This window comes from Myzus persicae, unplaced genomic scaffold (assembly GCF_001856785.1).
Source record: "Myzus persicae strain clone G006 unplaced genomic scaffold, MPER_G0061.0, whole genome shotgun sequence".
Lineage (NCBI taxonomy): Eukaryota > Metazoa > Arthropoda > Insecta > Hemiptera > Aphididae > Myzus > Myzus persicae.
In genome coordinates this window covers 768,047-792,507 of record NW_019104045.1, presented here as the reverse complement: position 1 = coordinate 792,507, position 24,461 = coordinate 768,047, and the positions used below count along the sequence as shown (strand labels likewise).

Sequence of the window (24,461 nt, the reverse complement as noted above, 5' to 3'; positions counted from 1 at the left end):
TTAATTTAACAATCTCAAGTATTCGTATTTTTGTGCATGTAAAACAGATTTAATGAATGAAAAGTTATTTTCTCTTTGATTTTCTGTTTTTGAGACAAGTAGTGCTCTCGTAGTTTCGTTTATAGTAGAGTTGTAAAATGATCTACATAGGTGCTATCAGTGTTGATAAAGATTTGATCTATATGAACATAACTACATTAGAGAGTTATACCTATGTATGTGTATTATAATTTGTATAATATATTTGACGGAAAATTGTACAGAATATTATACAATATATTATTATGTCATTACGTATTTATTTTTTAGTAATACTTTAAATATAGCAAGTATAGTAGTAATAGTATATAATATGTATTAGGGTATTATTTTATAATAATGTTATGATATCGTGTCGTTCAGCGGCGATCGTCGTACGGCGGCGGTAGCGCTGCGGCGAACGGACTGCGGTCGATGCTCCCGGCGGACCGGCCGAACCGGACTTCCAGCCCGTCCACGTCCACGTCATAGTTGCGCCTGGGTATTTTGTTGTCGCCGGGCGTGTACACTTCGCCCCGGCCGAACCGGATGAAGTTGGAGTCCCGGCGGCCGAACCTGATGAAGTTGGAGTCGACGCGGCGGCCGACGGCCGACGACGGGTCCAGGCGCTTGGCAACCGCCGACGCGGATGGCGCCGTCCAACTGCAGCCGAACGCCCGCCCGAACCGCATGAAGTTCTTGTCCATGGCGCTGCGCCTAGTCAACGGGTCCACCGGCCGCAGGGCGAAACGCTTGTCCGCGGCCGCCGTGTCGCCCGTCCCGTCGGTGACCAACGCGGCCAACGTCAGCGTCACCGGCAACAGACACAAAAGCATTATTGCACCTGCGGACATAAAAAAAAAACGGACCAACCGAATAGATTATTTCAAAGGCTTATCGTTTCCAAGCTAACAAACTAATGACCCATTGAACTACTTTCCTATGTACTTTATAACCGAAACTACATTTTTAACTGAGCGAAATTATTGAATTACAGTGGTGAGTTTTTTTTATTTTTTTATTTGTGTGTCTGAAGACACGTCCTTTTCAAGTAGTAAAAATGCTCCAATCATCAATTTCGAAGGAGATTTCTGGTAGCAATTTTAATCTAAATTTGTACTTATAGGTAGAGTAAAAGTAGAATTTTTCAGTACTCTTTAAAATGATTGTTAGATAATCTGCTCTTTTCATAGTATACCATAATGTATTTGTTAATATTGAATTCAAATTGAATACACAACTTATTACTACGACCTATTCAATGGTGAGGTACACTCGATACCTAATGTTGCACGGAAAAGTAATTAAATATTGTATAGGTTTTTCTCTTCACTGTTCTTAATAAAATGTTAATCAAACCATTTTTGGTAAACCAAATCGTTATTTTAATAATGGAACATGCACTTTGAATTAAACTATAGGCCTATAATAATATCTTTACAGGGACTTATTAGTTTTTACACTCTAGTATCGGTGAAGTGGCCTCTAAGTAGGATTATTTTTTATCGAACATTTGCATAATATTAAAATCAAACCAAATTCAAAAAAACAAAGTAGCATAATTTAACACTAAATTTAAGAGGTTATAGATTGGTTTATTCTTTTATAACTTTTTTAATTAAAAAAGTGTAAAAAAGTCATAGAACCTTGAGGCAGCAACTTTACCCATCCTTCCCCCATAATATATGGATCTTCAGTGCTGTAATAATTTTTTTCCAATTGCCATATTTGATCAAGAGTGATATAGGTCTATTTAATGGTAATCATAATGTAATTTATACTTTGTATACATGTGTAATTTTTCCTTTTAAGACTTTTTTATCTTAATCTTTATAATTTACAAGACGCAATGAAGCCGATGAAACGTTATGCAAATATCATATTAATCAAATATTTCCAAATTCTTATACATTCCTCCAATTACTAAACAATGGTCAAAAATGATTAAGTGTGCTCAAAATTGTATTTTGGTGGCAACAGAAGGGCACTAGAACGAAAATGATTGATAAGCAATTTTGTCAATAAGACATCAGTGGTTATTGAAAACGCTTAAATACAGCCAAAATTAGCTTAATTGTTAAAAATAATTTTTGATGTAGAAAAATTGTTTTTTATAGATTTTTTTTATTCAAAACTTGTATCCGCTGAATATCCCACTATTTCTATAACTATTATGAGTACAATTATTCATAACGATTACTTCTTAAAAGTTTTCTTTAAAAACTTTTTTTTTGTAAAATTTGATTTGTAAAGGCCAAATAAAATTTTTAAGCGATTAGTTCTATAGTTTTACTATTAATATATTATATTATATTTTAATCATTGTTGAAGTGTTTAATATTTATACTTTATAGTTTTAAATTATTGATATTAAAATAGGCTTAACTGTTCAAAGTATACTCGCTTTGTTCGCCAACCTCCCGGATGTCTTACCTTAAATGCTTTTTATATTTCAATACTTAAATAACTTTAGTTGTAATTGTTTTTTTTTTAATTATTACTATACTACTATTATTTTGGTTGTCATGACAATATGTCATTATTCAGTGTCTTATAATTATTATTTATTATAAGACACTGAATAATATATTTAAAACGTTTTATGTACAATAGAAATGTTAAACAAATAAGAATTTAAAAAAAAAATTGTTTTACAGTTCAACTATAAATAAATAATAATTAATTAAGATAATTATTCATACAAATAACTGTAAACAAATATTTTTTGTTAAAAGAACAGCGTGTTTTTGTTTTTTGGTTGACCCTGTTTTCTACTTCTATTCACAAATATTTTTGTTTAATGTATCAGAGTTAGCTAGTGTAGTCAGAGTGTCACAATTGTTTATACTACTAAAAAGGCATAAAATTAATAGTACATAGTTTTCCTTTAAATGGACTAATATGTTGAGCATGTAACGTGTTAACCATTAAATTATAGTTTTTATTCGAGTTTGTTCTTGAAAATCGTAAAAAAAAACAGACCATATTCCTGTTATGAAATATTGTGCCAATACTGCCGTTTCCGTTTAAAAAGTATATTGTATATATTTTGTAATAGTACAGCTATAGACGACGATAGACGCCATTATGTAGTAAGTTGTCATAGTTGTAAATTAGAAATAACCTGATGGCATATAGCATACTTAGAACACTTTGTACTTAAACACATATTTTATTATCTTAATTAACAATTATTAACACATGTCCTGTCATTTCTAAAATACGCCCAATATATAATATACCATTTATGTCTTATAGGGTACACGATTTGCATGCCCAAATGTTATTATTTCTTTGTATTATATACGTAATTTTATTGAATACAGACAAACTAATTAAACTAAACATTATAAATTATTAACACAACTTTTAAAATATAAATATTATTCATAATGGGTATACTTTTAATTCAAACTTGACGTATCAAGTACCTATATAAATTATTTATTAATTTTATTATTTATAATAATTTATTGAACCTACTAAAATTGTAGTTTGTAAATTATCATCAAAAAAAAATATTATAAAATACATAACACAATTCAACTTATTATTATTATGAAAATTTATTAAGGTCAATTAATTTTTGTCATATTATAAATATGTATTTTTTAGTTTGATTAATTTTCTGAATTTTTTTTATTGGTAGATTAAAAATGAATGATCTTAAAGAATTACAGAATAATTTATATTCTTAAAAAATAAATGACTTAGATACATATTCATTAGGTATGCATTTTGTTAAAATCAGTTCACACCAAAAATGGTTAGATTTAGGTAGATTGTAAGTAATGGAGCAGATATTGTTCCTCTAATACAAATTATGGTTTATTGCTGTATAAATAGTTCTACATTTATTATTATGATTCATAATTCATAATTTCAGAATTTATGACAAATAATTGTTATAATGTTACGGATTAGCTGCTTTTTTGTGACTCGATTTCATGTCTACACTTTTCAGTCAGTATATTTATTGTCAATTTTGTTCTTTGGTTACTATGTATATTATACTCTGGGATAAAATTGTTATAATGCCTAGTTATTGTTTATTTGATTTTTGAATCAACTGCAGTACACAATATACCATAAAATAATAATACATAATAACCTTTCTGCTCAGTACTATAAAAATATGTGAGACTACTTACTACATAAGTACTTCGTAAATAATATTTTGACATACACCGCAAAATATCGAACAAATATCGTAGGCATGCCCTCGAAGGCTTTATTATATTATATAATATGTTGAACAGTTGTAGCGGGATAAGTGTTTTGTGTCAAATCTCTCTCCTTAAACTTTTGTAACCAGATCAAGATGCCGTAAACGTGTTAACGAACCACCTGTACATACCTAAATGTACGGCAGTCAAAAATAAAATAATAAAATATAATTTATATATATTGTTCACTATACGTACTCTAATACTATGCTATGCATTTTATTATATTTTATACGACTCAACAATAATATATTTAGCCACACAGGGGAGACCAGAAGTAACAAATGTTATGATTTTATATAATGATTATATAATATTTTTATTTTTAACAGTGTTGTTTTTTTATTTTGTGGCGTTTATCAAATTATTCAAAATGCAATCTTGAAAACAACTTATAAAAAAGATCAAGCACTCAAATATATAAGTTCAAAATGTATACATAACTTATGATGACTAATCCCGTTTCAGGGTTGGTTATCATACAATCTCGCGGTTAGTTGTTATTGGTAAATTAAATGATAAACAACACCAAAATATAACTTGTGGTATTTAATGTTAAATTTGTATTAAATTTAAAATTACTCAATGAAAATAAATTAAATCCATAAATAATGAACAACCAGTAAATAAAATGTAATAAATTTAAGTCATTTTTAGCTCAACCTTTTAAATACACAATATGGTAACAAACCTCATTCCACTAGTTGGTAACAAATTAACGGTTTGAGCTATCACTTATCTCATATTGTAATGTATTACAGTCGAAAAGCAGTAAACACACACCACAATATTCATCAATACACCAATAGATGTTTGTCGAGTTAAATAACTAAGTTTACATACAAATGGCCGATATTAAATGTAGGTAAGTACGTAAATAAGATTATACTCACAGACTAAAAATTCACATTTTACTCCTTAAATTTGCCATACGACTGTGTACAATCGGTAGCTCACCGAGATAATAAACTATTATTTTTAATCTTGACGATTAACTTTACTGTATCATTGGGTTTTAAAACGTTCCAAAATCAATACGATACACATATATAGCTAACACAACAAGTGTCTTCTATAGTTCCAGAGTTGTTAACATCACTGTGACAATACTAACCCCTATATATTGTGACTATATTACTATACAACCGACCCGGTCTCCCTGCACAGTCCCACTCATATTATATTTACATATACGCGCGATGACACATTTATTATTGTCGTTCGAGGGTTACGAGATTTCAATCACGGCGCGACACATCTCCGATCGGAATACGTGGTCTGTCAAAACTTATTAGTTCCGAGGCGTCTATTTGTGCAATTACCGTTGCGATATTACCGAATGAATAATGACCACCGTAATGCGACGAATTAATAACGACCACACAAAACCGGCGCGTTTACATTATTCCGTAGGTATACCGATAAACCTGGACCAGCTACCTAATATATATAGGGGTAGGTACCTATCTACCTATATTCCGGCCTACCCGCTCGTCGCCCGCCGCGGACGAGGAATTCGCCGCCTCCGCAACGTGAAAAACGACCCATCCCGCGGCGGAGGTATTTCGTTTTTTATAATTATTAAGAAAACAAAGACAAAGAAAAATGACGCGTTGGTAGTATATATTAGGTGCGCGCATAGTGTATTTATATAAAGTTCATCATTTTTCTTTTTCCGTTTAATATTTCGCATTTTTTCCCCTTTCTGGTAAACGCAATTATGTATCGAAATCTTATAACACAGCGCGGTGTGTATATTATCATATAAATAAGCTTTTAAAAAAATCTGAAATAGAACAGTTAATTCTCCGTCACTTCCCCGCAAATGTAGATGGTATATTCCGTAAAAACGAAAACCCCGTCCGATGACGGTAATTGTAGTTCGAGTAACAAACTTATAATATTGTCCAATAATCGTAATGCTTGGTATTTGGAAACGGCGTAGATGTGCATTGTGCGTGCAATCTGCGAAGCAATTTTATTTTGCTAAAGGCATTTGTGGAATGTAACTATGTTGCATAATTTATGAGTAGGTAAACGATTAATATTTAGGTAATAACCAACCATAATACTAAAAAGTGAAATATTCCTGAGCAATCAACAACAAAAAACAAGCATATTATGTTATATCCATGTATTTATCTTAATAATATGATGTAATAACGTACTATAGTTTGTTAGTATTATAAATAATGTACGCTTATTAGATCAGTATGGACAGAAGTGGAAAATGAACAACGAATAGGAATATCGTCTCGAGCCTTAAAAATGAATCTAAACCTCGAAGAAAAACGTTGTTGTCACCATATGATTTAAAATAGTTTTGTCATTTAATGACAATTGTTAATATTATGTTTGATGTTTCTGTAGTCTGGTAATTATTTTGGTGGCATCGTCAATCATTTTTTACTCATACCACCTAGCTTTGCATAATATAGAATAGATGACTAATGACTACCCCTGGTCCTATCACTCTAGACCACTGCCGTGTGAGATAATCATAATCTTGAAAATTCGTATAAAAGTTCATTAGTGATACTGTGCTAGGCCTTGATCCTAATAAACAAGGGTACACTTGTTATTCGTATACAAAATATTGTTACAATTAGGTCATTAAACAATTATTTTTAAACTATACAAAGTAGGTACCCACAGTTCAAATTCTTATAGTCATTGTAGAAATATTTATGAAAATATTATCAAAAATAAATTAACAACATAGGCACTTATAGTGTATATAATATATATTATAAGGGCCTAAAATTTTATTTATATTATTATCTTTTGGATTTTGTTTGAAGAATCTTAATAGAATTGATTGAGGAACGTTAAAGAAAAATACAGACAGAAATTATTTTATTTATTTATGATAATTGTTTTTTTAAATAAATTGATGAAAAATGTATTTTTTTTAAACTTTTAACCAGACCAAAGTATCATTATGTGTATAGTCGGCTCTTTTTATACATTTTTAATAAAAAAAACATAAACAAAAAAGATGATATTTGAACTATTTTTTTATCTTAAATATTTTGTTCAAATTAGAGTGCATAATGTACATTGTACAAGTAATTTTAAGAAAGCAGGTATAAAGTATATGATTTTTTGAATACTAAAACATCAAATTAGGTATAATCACTTAGATATAATAGATATGACCTATATTATGTTGTTTACTTGTATACAATATACTAATATACATTACATACATTCTGTTCTTTAAAAATTTGTATAAATATAACAAATGATATCAAAATTAAAGTAAATAATATATTGATCTATATGTATTATATATATACTTTGAACAACATTCTGACCCTCAGGCTAAAAGTCGTTTCATATGAAACCACTATAAATGTATATTACAACTGTGTATACCTTGACAGAAATAATAATTGAAAATACTAAATAGTATTACATTTATGTACCTATATTGGCTATATTAATAATATTGTCTGTATAGAAGAATTTCAAAGTTCAATTTCTAAGTAAAATGTTTTTCGTATATAAAAATTATATTTATGCATATTATACACACATTTAAATTTGTATGGAATGATTACATATTATAATGGCTATAATACAATAATACGTTCCTACCGACCTATATAGTTCCGTTTTAAATTATATTCAAATTAATTATTTTTTGACGTAAGTAATGTTTAACTGGTTTTCAAATAATAGGTAAGAAATTGATATGAATTAAATTTATATATTTATAACTTTATGAGTAATTTATTTTCGTAACATATTTTTACTTTAATATCTATCAATATCTTCCCATTATTGTTATATATATGTAATGATTATATACCATAGAATTAATTATAAAAGTATTATATGTAAAGTATATTTGACTGAAGACTAAAAATCCAAAACTTATTACTATTAGAAATTATTATATGTAAAGTATATTTCATTATATCATAACTTATTGTAATTTGTAATTATTAAATATACATAATATGACCAATTGATTCACACTATAATTTGGTTAACGTATTGTTTGCACTGAGTTCAATTTTTTTTATTTTTAAAATAACGATTTTCGTATGTATATGATATAGGTAGTATGTACTGCCCGACACCTGCAATTTATATTTCATGGTATTTCTTATACTTGATATCATTTTTAAGAAAGTAAAACAAAAAAGAATACTCAAAAGTTTGTGTACACTGATGATAACATATAAATTATGTATATTATAATATAAAAAACTTTAAACAATTATTTGCTATTTTTATTAACAAAACTTCGATGATTCTTGCGAGGACGTTACTTTTTTATTGACACAATACTTTAGTTGTCAAACGACGAGAGAGTGAAAAGTATGAATACTATATGAATTGTGTTTTGTGAGATAAGAAAGGCTTTGGATAAAGATAATATGGAAATAAACTATTGGTAAAGTTATTTATTTCATCCCGCTGTAATATTCGAGAAGAGCGATAGAACTCAAAATTAAGACAAATAGCTTTTTAAGTTATATATATCCTAACTTTATAAAGGTATACACGGGTCATGTACCGCGGTTGTGTCAGCACTCAGTATGAGCACATTATCTAACCTGTCTCGTGGTTATTGTTTTGAATCAAAGTTTAAAATATGAGTTTGCAATACTTAATTATATAACAAATCTATTTATACTCGTGTAATAAACAATTTTTTTTTAGTGTCTATCAGGATCAGCCCCTCGAACCTAACACAAGTCATACAACTTATATTGTTAAATAAATAGATTTCTTTAGAAACAAAAATGTAATTACAATATTGTACGTTTTTTTCTGGTTAAGATATAGGTTACCAAATTTAAAATTACACTGTTAGCTAATTACCATCACGGCATCATGACTGCGATAAAAAGAACTATTTGATTCCTTGGTACATAAAAAAAAAAACCATACAAGTGTACACTGATTAAATTATTTATCAATTTATGTTAAGATACCTAGAATATATTATGCTAAATATATAATATAATTTACAATCTAAAAAAAAAATGGTGTTCAATATTAATATGACGGTTAAAGAAATGACAATTTTTAATGTCTAATCGTTAAGGCATTTTTGTTTACTTAAAAAATAAATTAATGAGCTCAATTTATATTTTTGTAGTGACTAACTAATTTTATATTCTGTTGGTTGTTAAATAATACTCATATTACAATTATTTTGATGGTCAGACATATTCAATTAAAAAAAATTGTTTATCTTGAGGTAAACAAAAACAGTAAAGACAAATCCAGAGTTCTCGCAATAAAATATCGTTGTCTAACTTTCAGCTTAAGTCTTAACATAATATATTTATGCGAATTTTAAACAATTAATTTCAAATTTATTATACTATGAGTTCTTAACATTAGAAATAACATCTTCTATAAATAAACACGATACTTAACTACATTAAGGTAGTTCGCAGATGACTTGAAAAATAACGATATAACAGTCTCATTTTTATTTGAATTTAAGTTACACCTTTTCTTTTCTTTATAAGTCTCTTATAGGTATTTTATTATTTTAGTTGGTTAAATTACAAATAAGTTTAAGTGGTATTCCGTTTTAAATCAACTAAGGAAGACAGCGATGTGTTTTTGTCTTAAATCGTATACTGCAATAACCTAAATAGTTAGAATAGAATCAAAAAAACAATTCTTGTGATTAATAAACATAATATATTATTTAAAATGTAAATATAAGAAAAGCGTAAAACTATAGAAGTTTCAAAACAATTTAAAACTGTATAAGTTAATTAAAGAGCATATTTTCCAATCAAGTCCAACTTTGACGGGATTTGAGCACTTTTCATAAAATATTACACTGGAATTTAACTTGCAAATATGTTGAAATATAATAAATGTCTATAAATAATAATTACAAAAAAAAAATCCTGAAATGGATAATATACATAACTTCATAGTTTAGCACTAACTATACATAACATTTTATATTGAAATTAAATTAAATATATAAATATTTAGTAAATAAATTGAAATTTCAGTATATGGATTGAATTTCAACAGAAGTTTTCATGTTCTTTAAATTACAATACTTATTAAAATGATTTATCAATTAAAGTGTTTTGTTTAGAACTTTCGAAGAACATAATATTATGAAGTTAAAATTGTATGTTGTAGTTTAAAATAAATTTAAAAACATAAAAAGCTAAAAAACATAGATTTTTTCTCAAAAATATTGTGTCATAATAATCTTTGAAAATCATCTAAACGAAAATTTTCAAATTACGCATATTTATTAAGAAAATGATTGTTTAATGACAAAATAATATCGCCCTATAGCCGTGCTTATACTGTTGTACTGTGTACTATATTTACATTGATAATTATTAACGACTAGCTGCCCGATCTTCCTCCGGAAGAAATTATTTTTTTATAATTTAATTTAAAAACATAAGACTATTTTTTGGCTATACAAATAAAACAACGATTATATAAAAAAAAAAAAACAGACATCGTTATCGGTGAATATATGAAAATAATTGGTAATTAGTTAATTATTATTATTGTTATTATAATGAGGGTTCAAAACCGGTTTCCTTCGTCTCCAAAATCAAGTTAGATTCTTATATATATAGATAGATAAACATTATTCATTAGTGATGTTATGAACTGATTGAAAAACGAACTAAACATTACAAATACTTGAAAAAATAACCAACAATTGACTAATAGTTTGTTTGATTCATAACTATCAAAATCAAAATTCATACTGAAGTAAATTGATGTTGATCGATATAAAATAAAATAAAATAATTGTTGTAGTGTCCGGGTTCCACCGCAAAATATAATATAATATATTTATAGTTGTTCATAATTTATTAATTTTTGAATTTTTATAAGTTCGGTTCAGTCTTGTTATAAGATTGATTATGTTCGGTCGGGTATCGGTCAGTTATATTCTTTTCAAAATCGTTGAATTTAAAACTTCGATTCATCTTAAAAAATTAATAATAAAAACCGGGAAGTCACTCTGATGTATATTAGGCTTACCTAATAGTAAACCTCTGTAATGGACGTGTTGAATATACAAATTCAATGATGATAAATGATATTTTATAATTTATTTATGTTACAATTATAACAATACGATAGATTGAACTAATTTTCGTCAAATCATCGTACTGAATTTAATAATTTTATAATTGGCAACGAAAATTATAAAATAAAGAAAAAACACTGTAAAGCAACTGAATAAATGCATAGTATTATTTCCGTTTACAAACAACCGTCGACAAATGCTATAAAATATGCATTATTATTATATTGACAGTTACGGTTTTTAATATGTATTACTTATACTTAAAATATTTGTTTTTCATACAACATTATAATATGTTTTGTTATATTTGCAACAATACTTATATACTATTCCGTCTTATCCTACTTAATAAGATGTCGGCGCTTTTTTTCTCTCTCTCGTCCACGCGCAACATAACAAATTGTAAGTTCACAATAATGATTATAATCATAATAATTTCTAAAATTAGAGTAAAATGACTTATAAAATTTAAAGCTAAGAGTATTATCTAGGTCCTCTCATAAGCTTTTTATTTTGTTTTAATTTTAAAGCGAGTTACAAGTATTTTAAGACGTACAGAAAAATTACAGTTTTAAAATACTCATAATCACTTCAAGAGTATTTAAAATATAATAAAAAGCATACGAGATGCCCAAGACAATAATCGTATCATTATATTTTATAAGAGGTCATTTCACTCTAATTTTGGAAATTATTATGGTAATAATCATTACTGTGAACTTAAAAATTGCTATGTTGCTCGTGGACTGGAGGAAAAAAAATGCTTTGACATCCTCTAAATAAACTATTTTAGCTCGGGCCTCGCATTTCTGAAATATATAACCGATTTACGCTCTCTACTCGCAAGCTCTTCCTCTCACGCATAACATAGGCGTACTTACATACTGTTGAATATTATGTCTTTATTTATAATGTATTATATAGTATTATAATATTATTATTATTATTATATATTATTATAATGTCTTACCGCTAATGATCTTCAAATATTATATTATATTATACGATAAAATATAATTATAATATAATTATTATGTTATGTAGAATGTGCGGGATAGAAGAATATTGGCGATCGACAAACGACGACACGACTCAGTGCAGGTATATACTATGAATATATATCTAAAAAAATATATGTAATAATAATATTATAGTCGACGGTCCGCTCAGACAGCAACAGGCTGGCACGACGAGCGGGTCGGTTGAAAAGAACACCGCACGATGATCGTCTGGGAAAAAAATGCACTCAAATGGCCGCTGAAGAGGGTCGCAGGGGATACTCAAAGGTCCGTTTCCGGGCGGATCGGACGCGTAAAAGCCGAAAAGGCTCTGTTCCAGGCTGCAACGGGAACGACGACGACGACGACGACGACGACGACGACGACGAGGACGACGATCAGGACGACTCGGTTGTCCCGCGGGCGACGCGTGCGGAACGGCTACGGAGGCGGTCGGCCGGTCGGCGCGCTCCTTTTATAGGGATATACGCGGCGCGCGGTTTGTGTCACGTTTGTACGTTCGTTTTCTTTCAGTTTTGGGCGGCACGCATGCCCCCCGCGGGGACCCATCGCCGGGCGCTTCGACAAATAATTCCGCCGAGAACGTGCGAATCGTCCGACGAAGTATAAATGGCAATGGGTACTTATTATCGGAACGATGACAGTAAAAAAAAAAAAATCCATTTGTAAAACGCGAAAAGGGAGAAATCCAAAAGCTAGGAATCTCATTCAATGCACCGAAATATTTTCCAGAAATAATAGGTAAAAACCGCACACCCCGCACTCCCCTCCAATTTCTTGACGAGGCGGGATATTTTATATGATAATAATATAAGTATACAATTATAATACATAATAATACATGAGTGGCAGGCTCGTCGTGTTATAATGTTTTGCGTTTCCAGCACATAACATTTTTGGTTTCCCATTACCGAAAACGGATACGGTTTTATTCGTATGTGAAACACTTTTAATTGGACGTATATTATTATCATAATATATACCACCACGACTACGTTGGTTGCGGTTATAATTAACGACCACCGGGTTATTTTATCATCACATGTATTATTATGTTCGTTTTCGTAGGTAACGTTTAATTCGATATGCTATTATCTACTTAGTTTTCGAGCGACAGTATCGGGGACACAAAATATTATAGATTGTCTCTGCAGTCTCGAATGTGTGTATTTTATGTAAAGGTGGCCGGGTTTAGTTGTCCCACACTTATACTGGTCGTCTGTCATAATATATGTCAATAGCTCCGAAACTAGATGGTATTCATATCCATTTTAATATTTACTGTAAATTATCACGGTGAAAAAATACATTTTTATTTAGACTATGTGTTAGATTGTGGTTGTATGACAAATTTCACCAGAAAAGAAAAATTAACTTTAAGTCTGTGAGAAATTTTTTTATGATTGTTAATTGTCATTTATACAAGTACCATACCTAACGCTGAAATATTGTGAACTTGGCAAAATGACAAATAATTACTTAGTGTATTGACATATATTTTGCAGGTGTGCAATTTTCGTCTGTACTGATAAGTGTTATAATTCACATTAAAGTTACTTTATTATCAAATAGTAGATTGGAGTTTGTTTGTCAAAAATATGAGGGGCTGTTTTTCACATGTTTTTAAAAGGTCCATTCTAAATACATTTATAGATTAGTTAATAGTTTGTTACATTTTGTTTTGTTTTGTTTTTTATTCACTGATTCAATCGATTTGTATTATTGACAGCTAAAAGTTTGAGTTTGTTGTGGTTTATTGTTTTATATACGTGAAATGACGATTATTGCAATGATTAATTAATTTGTTGGTCTCTGTTGTGTTGAATTTCACACGATCCTCCAAAGTCCCAATTTATTCACATCTCCTAATTCCTTAATTCGTTTAGATGTCCATAGTTTTGACGATTCGGCACCCTGTTTTTGTTGTAGACATGACATTTTATTACACTTTCAACAGATTTAATGTGGAAAATCCTATAAAAGCCATAGTAACACAGAGTCGGACTACGAAGACAACTCGAATGTTGGTATATTTCTTTTATAGTTAATTATGTAGTGGTATTTTACTAATAATAGTGACTGAGCATGATCAACATACCATTTTTTCGCTAATACCAACGGATTTTTTTTCGTTCTGTGGCATTGGTGTGAAATTGTTATCCAACGATATTATTATGTTTGCACAATATTATAATCGTTTCCTATTACTTGTACCAAACGCCTATTGAAACGACAAACCTGCTCAACAACTTTTACGACTGACAAAGGCTAACATTAAGTCCGTTTGCTCTTGTTCATATTAATAGTATAGTAAAACTTAGTTTACAAATCGCACTTATCAATTATTATTTATTAGATAAGCAAACATTTCGGTCAATAAATAGATTAGTATAATGATTAAGTATAGTTACGGCGTCTGGAATAGGCAAACGTGGTACACAAGTGTGTAGAAACAATAATATATTTACAAGACTATTAAATGTATTAAGAGGACGTAATACTGGTATTTGTTGTCTCCGTCATACCAGTGCGTAATATAGCAAATTTACGCTCAGCAGAATACTTGTAGCTCCTTTAGTTTAAAAATTAGAGTGAATTGACCTATTTTGGAACTCGATGGTAAGAACATCATCTGTGTTTCTACGTTGGTTTTTTACGATAATTCAATTTTTTAGCAAGTTATATGTATATAATATACGGTAAATTAAAAATGATCATAACTCACTTAAAAATTGAATTATCGCAAAAAACCAACGTAAAAACACAGATAATGTTCTTACCATCAAGTTTCATAATAGGTCGATTCACTCTAATTTTTAAACTAAAGGAGCTACAAGTGTTCTGCCGAGCGTAATTTTGCTATATTACGCATTGGTAAGACGGAGACAACAAATACTAGTGTTACGTCCTCTTAATACTATATTATAGTGTTCAACCACGTCATAATAATTTTATAATATTATTAATACAACACATTTTAAAAATATAAAATTAAAATAATTTCAAAATATTTTAAGGTTTAAAATGTTTTTATTTACAATAAAAGTATGTTCCAACGTATATACAGAATGCCTGAATGCAAGATAATAATATATCTATTGTGTTTATGTTTTCCATATTAATATGATAAACAATATTACCGAATATATAAATAGGTACTTCATTTTTGAACGTGTCGCATGGGCTATGGACTATATGGTTCCAAAATTAATTTTTTATTTTCTACCTAGTTTTTATTTCTCCGAATACCTATAAAGTTTTATTTCGGCCTAAAAATAATATTTATCTTTTCTTATGATACATCTACTGACAATCATCATGAATACATTATATAGTTATATTTCATTATATTTAAATTTTAAGAACGCACAATTTGTTATTTACACAATTGCTCAATTTTAGTTCTAGTTTTTTGTTTGAAATTGCAAAATTACTCTCAATAAAATGGTATCTATTTTTTATTTTTATTTTTAAAATGTCTTCTATTTTTTGATTGTATTTGACTCAAATTTTGGGGTCTATAGTGTCCTTACTGAATGACCTATCTTTACGTTGTATACTTTACTGAAACGATTTTTTTATATATAGATTGACAAACATTGTTTTATTTTAGGGGAAAACCCACGTTCATTTTAATATTGTTATAATACGCATTCATATCAATCATATTCATATCATGTTTATGTTTCAGATATTTTTTACTTATATATTTTCCTATAAATTATGATATCACACCAAAATAGTATATACGCAACTTGACTTCATTATTCATATATACTGGGTCAAAATGATGTAATCCCCGCCTTTTATGTAAAGATACATTCGTATTATGAAAACACGCACATACACACTGATATATCCAATAGTATACAGTCGACTCTCGGTAACTCGAAGTTCAAGGGGGAAAAAAAAAATTCGACTTACTAAAAATTTCGAGTTATCAAAAACTTTTAAAAAGTATGTTTATTTTTAAATTAAGTATTATACATTAAAAAAATTAAAAAAATGTTTTCTTACATTCCTACTTACATATTATTATCATTTTTAAAAAATTGGTGTAAAGTTAATTGTTTTTGTTTATTTAAAACATTGTTCTCAATTCTATTTTCTAAAGTACCTAGTGGTTTAAATAAATCTTCCATACCTTCATTGCCTTCAATATATTTACGTAATGTTTCTAATGCAAGTTTCGCTTCTTTATTTGTAATGGTGGATTGTATTTGTTGGTCTTCAATTTCTTCTTCGTTATCTTCGTCTAATATATCGGAGATAATATCGTTCTCAGTCCATTCTCCACAAATCTCCAAATTTTCATCGACATTGACGTATGACGTAAAAGTTTCATTAAGATTTAATTGATCCCATTCATCGTTATTATCATCAGAAGGTTCATCTAGAATATTTTCAGTCGAAGTTCTAAAACCTGATTTTGTAAAACAGTTTACGATCGTTTCTTTTTTTACGTGTCGCCATGCTTTATCGCATAGCCGTATAGCATCCAATATGTTTATTACAATTTGATTGGTATCATTTATAGCCGATACAATTTTTTTTACCATTTCTTTTCTGTAAAATATTTTAAAATTATTTATAATACCTTGGTCTAATGGTTGTAATACAGACGTAGTATTAGGAGGTAAAAACTGCACTTTAATAGCATTAAAAGTCGAGGTTAAATTGTGTGCAGTACAATTATCAATAAAAAGTAAGATTTTTCTTTTTTCGGAGACCATTTTTTTATCTAATTTCATTAACCACAAATTAAAAATTTCAGACGTCATCCAGGATTTTTTGTTTGCATAATAATCTAATGGTAATGATTTTATTTGTTTAAAACATCGTGGTTTTTTCGACTTACCAATCAGAAGTGGTCTTAATTTTTCTGTGCCCGACATATTTGCCCCTAACAGAAGTGTTACTCTTTCTTTACTATGTTTTCCACCTGAACAAGATTGGCCTTTAAATATGAATGTTTTGTCAGGTAAACATTTGAAAAATAATCCTGTTTCATCTACATTAAAAATATCGTCTGGTGAATAATTTTCGATGAGTTTCGGTAAATTATTTATCCATACGGAACATTTTTGTACATCTACAGCGCCACTTTCACCACAAACTTGTTTAAATACAACGCTATTTCTGATTTTCCAATTTGTTAACCATCCACTGCTAGCTTTAAAATATTCATGCCCTAACTTATGTCCAAACTCTTCAGCTTTTTCTCGTAGAATAGGTCCATTAATTGGAATTTTTCTGTCAAGACATTGTTGAAACCATTTTAATAAACATGATTCTATGTCAGAGTATTCTCCTAGTTTCATTTTTTTTCTAGTTGCCGAGTTTTCGTTAAAGTTTTTTAAAATTACATCTTTATTTTTTATTATTGTAGATAATGTACTCGCCGGAATTCCAAAATCTTTGGCTATGTCTTGTTTTTTTTTTTCGCCTTTTTCAATAATTTTAAGCAAGTTCACTTTTTCTGCAAGTGATAATGTTGTTAATTTTCTTTTTTGAGCCATAATAACCACTGATTAACACTGTCACACTCACACGATAAACGATTAACCGAACGAACAGACGGCAGAACTAAAACTGATTGTATCAAAGTTATCAAGAGTTAAATTACGGTCGGGTTTTACGAAAAATAATCGCCTTGATAAACTATTTTTAGTACTAAATTTGGATAAGAAAATTCGAGATATCAAAAACTTGTCAAATTAATTTTCGAGTTAACAAGATTATTTAAACATTAAGTGTTATTGTTATTTGAAGGGGAATTTTATTTATTCGAGATATCAAGAATTTCGAGTTATCGAGGTTCGAGTTACCGAGAGTCGACTGTATTATATTACATTATATACGCGTAGGTATATTTAAAATACTTATAATAGTATGTTCACTTATTTTTCACACAACTGAAGTTTAGTTTATTATACGCTGGTCTTTACTATCATTACACTAAATTATACTCACATAAAATGATATACAGGTAATTGTGAAAAGATAATTTAAATGGTCCTGTTTCGAGGCTTCAACTTAAATAAATATAAAAAAAAAATTGGCAATGTTATGATTGAAAAAAAAGTTTAAAGCATTATAATTTGTTATGTACTTATTAAATTGAGTGGTAGGCGTACAGATAAATATCTTTTACCTCTTGCGAGTGTCTACAATATTGTCCAGTTGTGGTCTTACAAAGCACTTTAATACCTACTACATCAGATTGCTAAACTTCAAACAACTTTTGTGGAATACAATATCTTTATACTCTGCCAAAGAATTTAGTGGTAGAAAACATCATATGATATTGTTCTCTATTTACACTTACGTTCTACAAAACTAGCCAATTACTACTAAACCCTGGCTTCTATGTTATAATAAAGGATGAATTCCTGTACCTAACTTAACGATTTGCATGTAAATATTAACAAGGTACCCATTATCCTATATTGTATGTTCTTATATTGTGATACTCGATATTGTATAATCAGTTATTTTAAACTTATTTCTAGTATGTATAAATAAAATGTATTCATTTTTATTAATTACAAAACTATGTGTAATTAATATAAATCATAGGTTATACATATCCACTTACTCGTCTAATTCATGCAGCACTGTTTTTGGATTTCTTAGATTGTGTTTTAATTTTAAAAAAATTCGTGTTCAATAATATATAGTCGAATCTTGATAACTTAAATTTTTTTCTCCCCTTAAATTGTTTCTTTACGTTGTGGTTTATTAATGTTATCTACAAGCTGACAAATACATAAGTTGAATTCATTTTTATTCCCCATGAGATTCGAGTTACTCTACCGTAATTATAAATCTTAAATACAAAGCTTCAAAATAGTTCACTGCAAAATAAATAAGTTTGACAATTAAGGTAATAGCTAATTTTATACACATCGATATTATTCTATACCTACTATAAATAATTCAAATTTCTAAGTCGAAATCTGTTACTTCACCAAATCCATTAAAAATTATATTGCAATTATTATTTAAAACATTTAACATTTGATTATAACTATTCCGTCGACAGTTCTTAAAGAAAAAAAATCGAAAGTAGGTAACCTCTATATTTTATTTAAAGTTGTAGGTTTCAAATGCACTTTATAGCTTAGTAAGTCAGTGTAATGTATTAGTTATAAACCATGGCATACAAAAAATGATTCTAAGGGAAGATTGACTATGAGCATAAATTATACTATAAGTATGTTTCATGATATGTTTTATGATATTGCTGTATTAAAATTATTTATTTTGCTATTAGTATTACGATGGGTTGATTACATTTTCCCCGAAAACATTGCCTTTATCATATTATTAATATATTATGGTCATGAACTTTTGAGTGAAAACAGATTTATCGGAGAACCGTGTGAATAGGTTCGTGGTATAATTAGGACTCAGCAATAGTATTAAATTAATCTAAATATTTTGAAAATATCCTTGTGACATTGTGTACCTACACAAAATTTCATAATACATGCACAAGTTTCAAATTCCCATGTGAAATATTATTGAATTACAGCAAAATATCTAAAACCTTACTCTTTCTTTAAATATCTAATTTCGTCCAGATTTAAACTTATAATGTACATTAAAAAAATTATATATTCTGACGTATGGTTTCCAGTATGGAATACTTGTGAGGAACCTTGTATTAACTTTTCAAGCCTTAGCTGTAAAAATTGATCATTTTATAAATTTTAACTACAAAAATAATTATCAAATTTCATGGTTTTGCAAAATTTGATCTTGAAAATATGCTTCTTTATAAGACTGTGCAAACGTATCTTTAATATTTTGTAATTGGCCATAATAAAAGCAATATAAAATCTTTTATTACATTCAGGGTATTTGACCGTGTGAAAATATTTTTATTGATATTTATTGAAAAATAATTTTTTTAAAAAATCAAAAATTTAACATGTCCATAAATAGCTCAAAATGAAAATTATACAATTATATACTACCTGCTATAATATTACAAAAATCTAAATGCTAATAATAATATAAATATTTGAAATAAATTTTAAGGTTATTCGTTTCTGAATTTCAACAAAATAAGAAAATCAATTTTGTCGAAAATTCGTTTTGCTTGTACTTTCTTTAATTTCCTTTTTGTTTTTCCCGATTATTTAGAACAGTGTTGGGAATTTCGGCATCCCAAAAGTACCAACTAGATTCAATTTATTACAAGAACTCAAAGTTGAATATCAAAGTATATTTTCTGTTATAAATCATGTACACATAATATACTAAAAACATACGTCATCATTGTAAAATCAATATGTCAATCATATATCCACCCAGAGTCCTAAATTAGTAAACTAAAGATTACGCCCAAATGACTCTTCTAACTCAGTTTTTATTTACGATTTAAAAGCTTTGAATTCTTTCTGTCTAGGATCAAATATTGGTATGAGACATGTGGAGTTGCACTTGGATATCGGTAAATTTAATATTACACACGTCACTATAACGTACCAAAGACGAATTTTTAATTTTTGTTTTTTTAACATGTAAATTATCCATAGTTTGTGTGTGAATGTCAATTAATTTAACTAGGTATGTAAAGTCACTTTATTCCTATAAAACATTTCAAACCAAATCGGAAGATGTTCAATATTATAATTTAAACGTTTTTAAACTTTTACCCGTAATGGAAATTGTATAGACAACACTGTCGTATAATATTTAAATTCCAATAAATCATATTTAAGGATATGCTTACATTTTTTTTTTCTAAAACCATTAAATGATAAAGTTCGGACGAATATGGACCTATTTTTTCTGTATATGCTGTTACCCTATATGCCTTAAGATAATTTTATAAGCTGATGAAACTAGAAAATAAATAATAATTATCATTTTAATTTGAAATTTATCTGATTCGTATTTTAAACTTTTGTATAATATAACTTGCTAGGTCTTTTGAGTTTTTCGTTTAATTATTTTTCACTTGGTAAAAATGATTGAGCAGTTTAGCTGAAATAAGCATGTGTCGAAGAAATACTACATGTATAGTGCACTGCTAATCATAAAAACCATGCACCTACAGGGATTTGGCTGTGCTTAATCATTATTCATTAATGCGGATTATCTTGTCTGTATGAACTCAACTAACTAATTTTACACTAAACATATGTAATGGTATTTATTCTTTTACGATTTATTATTTCTAATAATATTAGTTTTATCATTTACTGTCTTATAAGTTATAATCATGCTTCATACAAAGTTCATATTATATATAGTGGTTTATTATTTTTATTTTTTAATATTATTTTGTAGTTTCTCCCATAGACGAAAAAAATACAATTTTAAATACAATTGTAATATTATAATACTATTTAATAAATGTATAAATATAAAAGTATAAAAAGTAAGTATAAACATTATTATACTATTGATAAATGCAATTAAACAAATATGAATAGGTATAAACTATAAAGTATCTTTGCATTTTCCAACTAAAGATTACTTGTATTTATTACTTAGAGTCCAATGTTGTTGGTAAATTATATTCATTTATATTTAATAAAGTGTTCTTTTTTTGTTGTTTAACTGTACTGCTTCAGTATCATGATTGTATAAACGATTAATATTTCCCCCTTAATTTATTATGTAATTTAAAATCAAATCATTCTAATTTCATTTTGAAACTATAATTTGGATTTTTTTAAGCAGTATACAAATTAATCAAGTTAATTAAAAATAGACATATTACCTAATAAACGTTTTCATAAATATACTATATAGAATTGTACCATTAATTTTATTGTTAGCCGTTAGGTCACTATTTCATACTTTTTCGGTCATAAACTTCTGAGCCGTAATAATAGCAATATAATACAGTACGAAAGTACGATATCGCTACGATTTTTACGAGTATTGAGTGACACGATGAGTCGATGACACGTACTCAAGGGTCGATTGTCCAACTTCCAATTCTGTGTAGTATTATAATAATATTATTATTATCAACATTTTATATATTAAAAAAATAAGAATTTTATTAATTGTATTTAATTACAAATACTTTTTGATGTAAATTGCTACCTATTTAAAAACTTATTATGATTTTACCAGACAAATCGAGATTATTTTTGTTTAAATGTGGGTACTCAATTTAAATGGCAAACATTAGTACATATTACACAATAAATTTATATGATGATCAATGCGTATGGCGGTATACGTTATTGATATACAATATAAACATTGAACGTTAAGCATTAATAACAATTCGAATGTAATGCTATACTATGTAGTTTAAAGTTTTAGCTTTCAGATACCATCTAACGACAAGCATAATAGTTTAAATAAATAAACTCATTTTGACGGCATTATCTATAAGAGTACTGCAAGAACGTAACCTGTGGAATTTATTAATTTTTTTATTCTTCAATTTAAGAATTAAACTATATTGTCTAGAAGTATATTCTAAACTTCAATCCCATCGAAAAATTTTAACTAAATGTAATACTAGATATAACATTACATGTTCTGAAATCGCAATGAGCTGCAGCACCTGTGTTTCTATTGCCCCATCTACTTGATCTATCGGTAAACCACTTTGATTTCATAACTGTTTACCATTTTATTTTATTTTATTTCATTTTTGCATTATTATTGTTTCTTTGTCCGAAAAGTGGAAAGTTATACCGGAAGTAGTTAAATCATAATCACACAAATCACGCAACAACACATTGTATAATATATGCAGCTGACTATGTGGCGTGCAACAAATTATACGATATAGGTAGTGTATTAAAATTGACTCCAAATCCTTTAGATTTAGAAGGACAATGACTGCGAAAAAAAACTATAAGCTTAGGTATTTAGGATGCTAAAATATTGTCTTCAGTAAACATTAAAGTCTTAACATCTTAAACCATTTTAAAACATTATTAAAATTAACAGTGCGTACACTATAATATTACAGTACGAGTTGATTAGATTTAATAAACTATTCAGGTGTTTGATAAAAACGAAAAAAAAACTGAACGAGACAATATATTGTAGGAAATATAGCCTACATAATTAAATCTTCTGCAGCACATATTATGTACAATTTTTACGACATATTGCAGGTGTATACGCGTATGCAGTCTTATAAAATTACATTTCGCATCTATGTGTAATCGACCGAAGAACAATGTGTAAGTGCATGGGCTACGTGAACTTTGGAACCATCTCTCGTGCAAATTTTCTTTATCCGGCGCTTGTCCGGGTCTTGCTTTGTCTACGCTCGATCACGTGGTTTTACCTCTTTTGATAAGCTCGCGCTACGGGTAATTCGTGCCCACCCCAGTTCCTTTTACATCCCTGGACAATTACACGGATATTAAACCCTACGCCCCTTAAGTTAAACGAAACTTCGACTGTTAATGGACTTTGAATTTTATACTCTCTAATTGGATATGGTATAATGGCAGGTTGCCGTCGCCGCTGTGTACATAATTTTAAGGTCGGACCCATCTCGCTTAAAATTTGTGAGTAGAAAATATAGTTTCTTTTTCCCGGTCCTTTCTTCAAACGCTGGTCCCGTATATGCACTACTCCATTATTATTATTATTGTTACTTTAATATACTCTCGTCCATTCTATGTCCACCCGCTCGCCAAATCCGGTGTTATTAACGCGACGTGACGACTAGTCCGTAGGTATATTCTAGACTCGTTTCTGTACGTGAACTGACTTTTTTACGCTTCTTCATTGTACAGACGGGCATTGTTAATGACGGTGTAAATATTATATATAATATGAATTATTATTATTATTATTATTTTTTACCGTCATTATAATGACACGCGGTGGAAATCCTTTTTAGTGAAAGAAACGGTAATACTCTTTAAATCCTTTTGGGGTAATTTATTATTTTCACGTCGTGCTTAGGGTATTTTTTTCCACGTACATACCGTTAAAATTCGAAACGGATTTCTTGTTGAATTCAAGCCGTCCGTCGACGGACCACATTGGTACCTATACGATATAGTATACGACAGCGAATGAATTGGCTCAAATGTCAATAACACTAATCCAAACGCGGGTCAACAAACAGCCCGTGTAGCTGCAAAAGTGCATAGATAATATAACTAGCTGTAAGGTTTCCACCGGCGTCCAGGG

General features: G+C 28.7%; 2 protein-coding genes across 2 annotated transcripts; both read right to left on the bottom strand.

Annotated features, from left to right (window-relative positions):
- Positions 1–299: 299 nt before the first annotated feature.
- Positions 300–12,775, bottom strand: LOC111038037 (FMRFamide-like neuropeptides 1). Its single transcript, XM_022320968.1, has 2 exons — positions 12,272–12,775; positions 300–862 (listed from the first exon to the last, which is right to left on the bottom strand). Exon 2 carries the CDS (start codon positions 852–854, stop codon positions 399–401), a length of 456 nt encoding a protein of 151 aa, XP_022176660.1. The 5' UTR covers positions 855–862; positions 12,272–12,775; the 3' UTR covers positions 300–398.
- Positions 12,776–16,336: 3,561 nt separating this feature from the next.
- LOC111038038 (tigger transposable element-derived protein 4-like) lies at positions 16,337–18,146 on the bottom strand. The gene has a single exon (XM_022320969.1). It carries the CDS (start codon positions 17,837–17,839, stop codon positions 16,346–16,348), a length of 1,494 nt encoding a protein of 497 aa, XP_022176661.1. The 5' UTR covers positions 17,840–18,146; the 3' UTR covers positions 16,337–16,345.
- Between the last annotated feature and the right edge of the window lie 6,315 nt (positions 18,147–24,461).

What these genes read in the sequence shown, in the direction of transcription:
- LOC111038037 (XM_022320968.1), bottom strand. Translation starts at nt 854, where the DNA reads ATGCTTTTGTGTCTGTTGCCGGTGACGCTGACGTTGGCCGCGTTGGTC.
- LOC111038038 (XM_022320969.1), bottom strand. Translation starts at nt 17,839, where the DNA reads ATGGCTCAAAAAAGAAAATTAACAACATTATCACTTGCAGAAAAAGTG.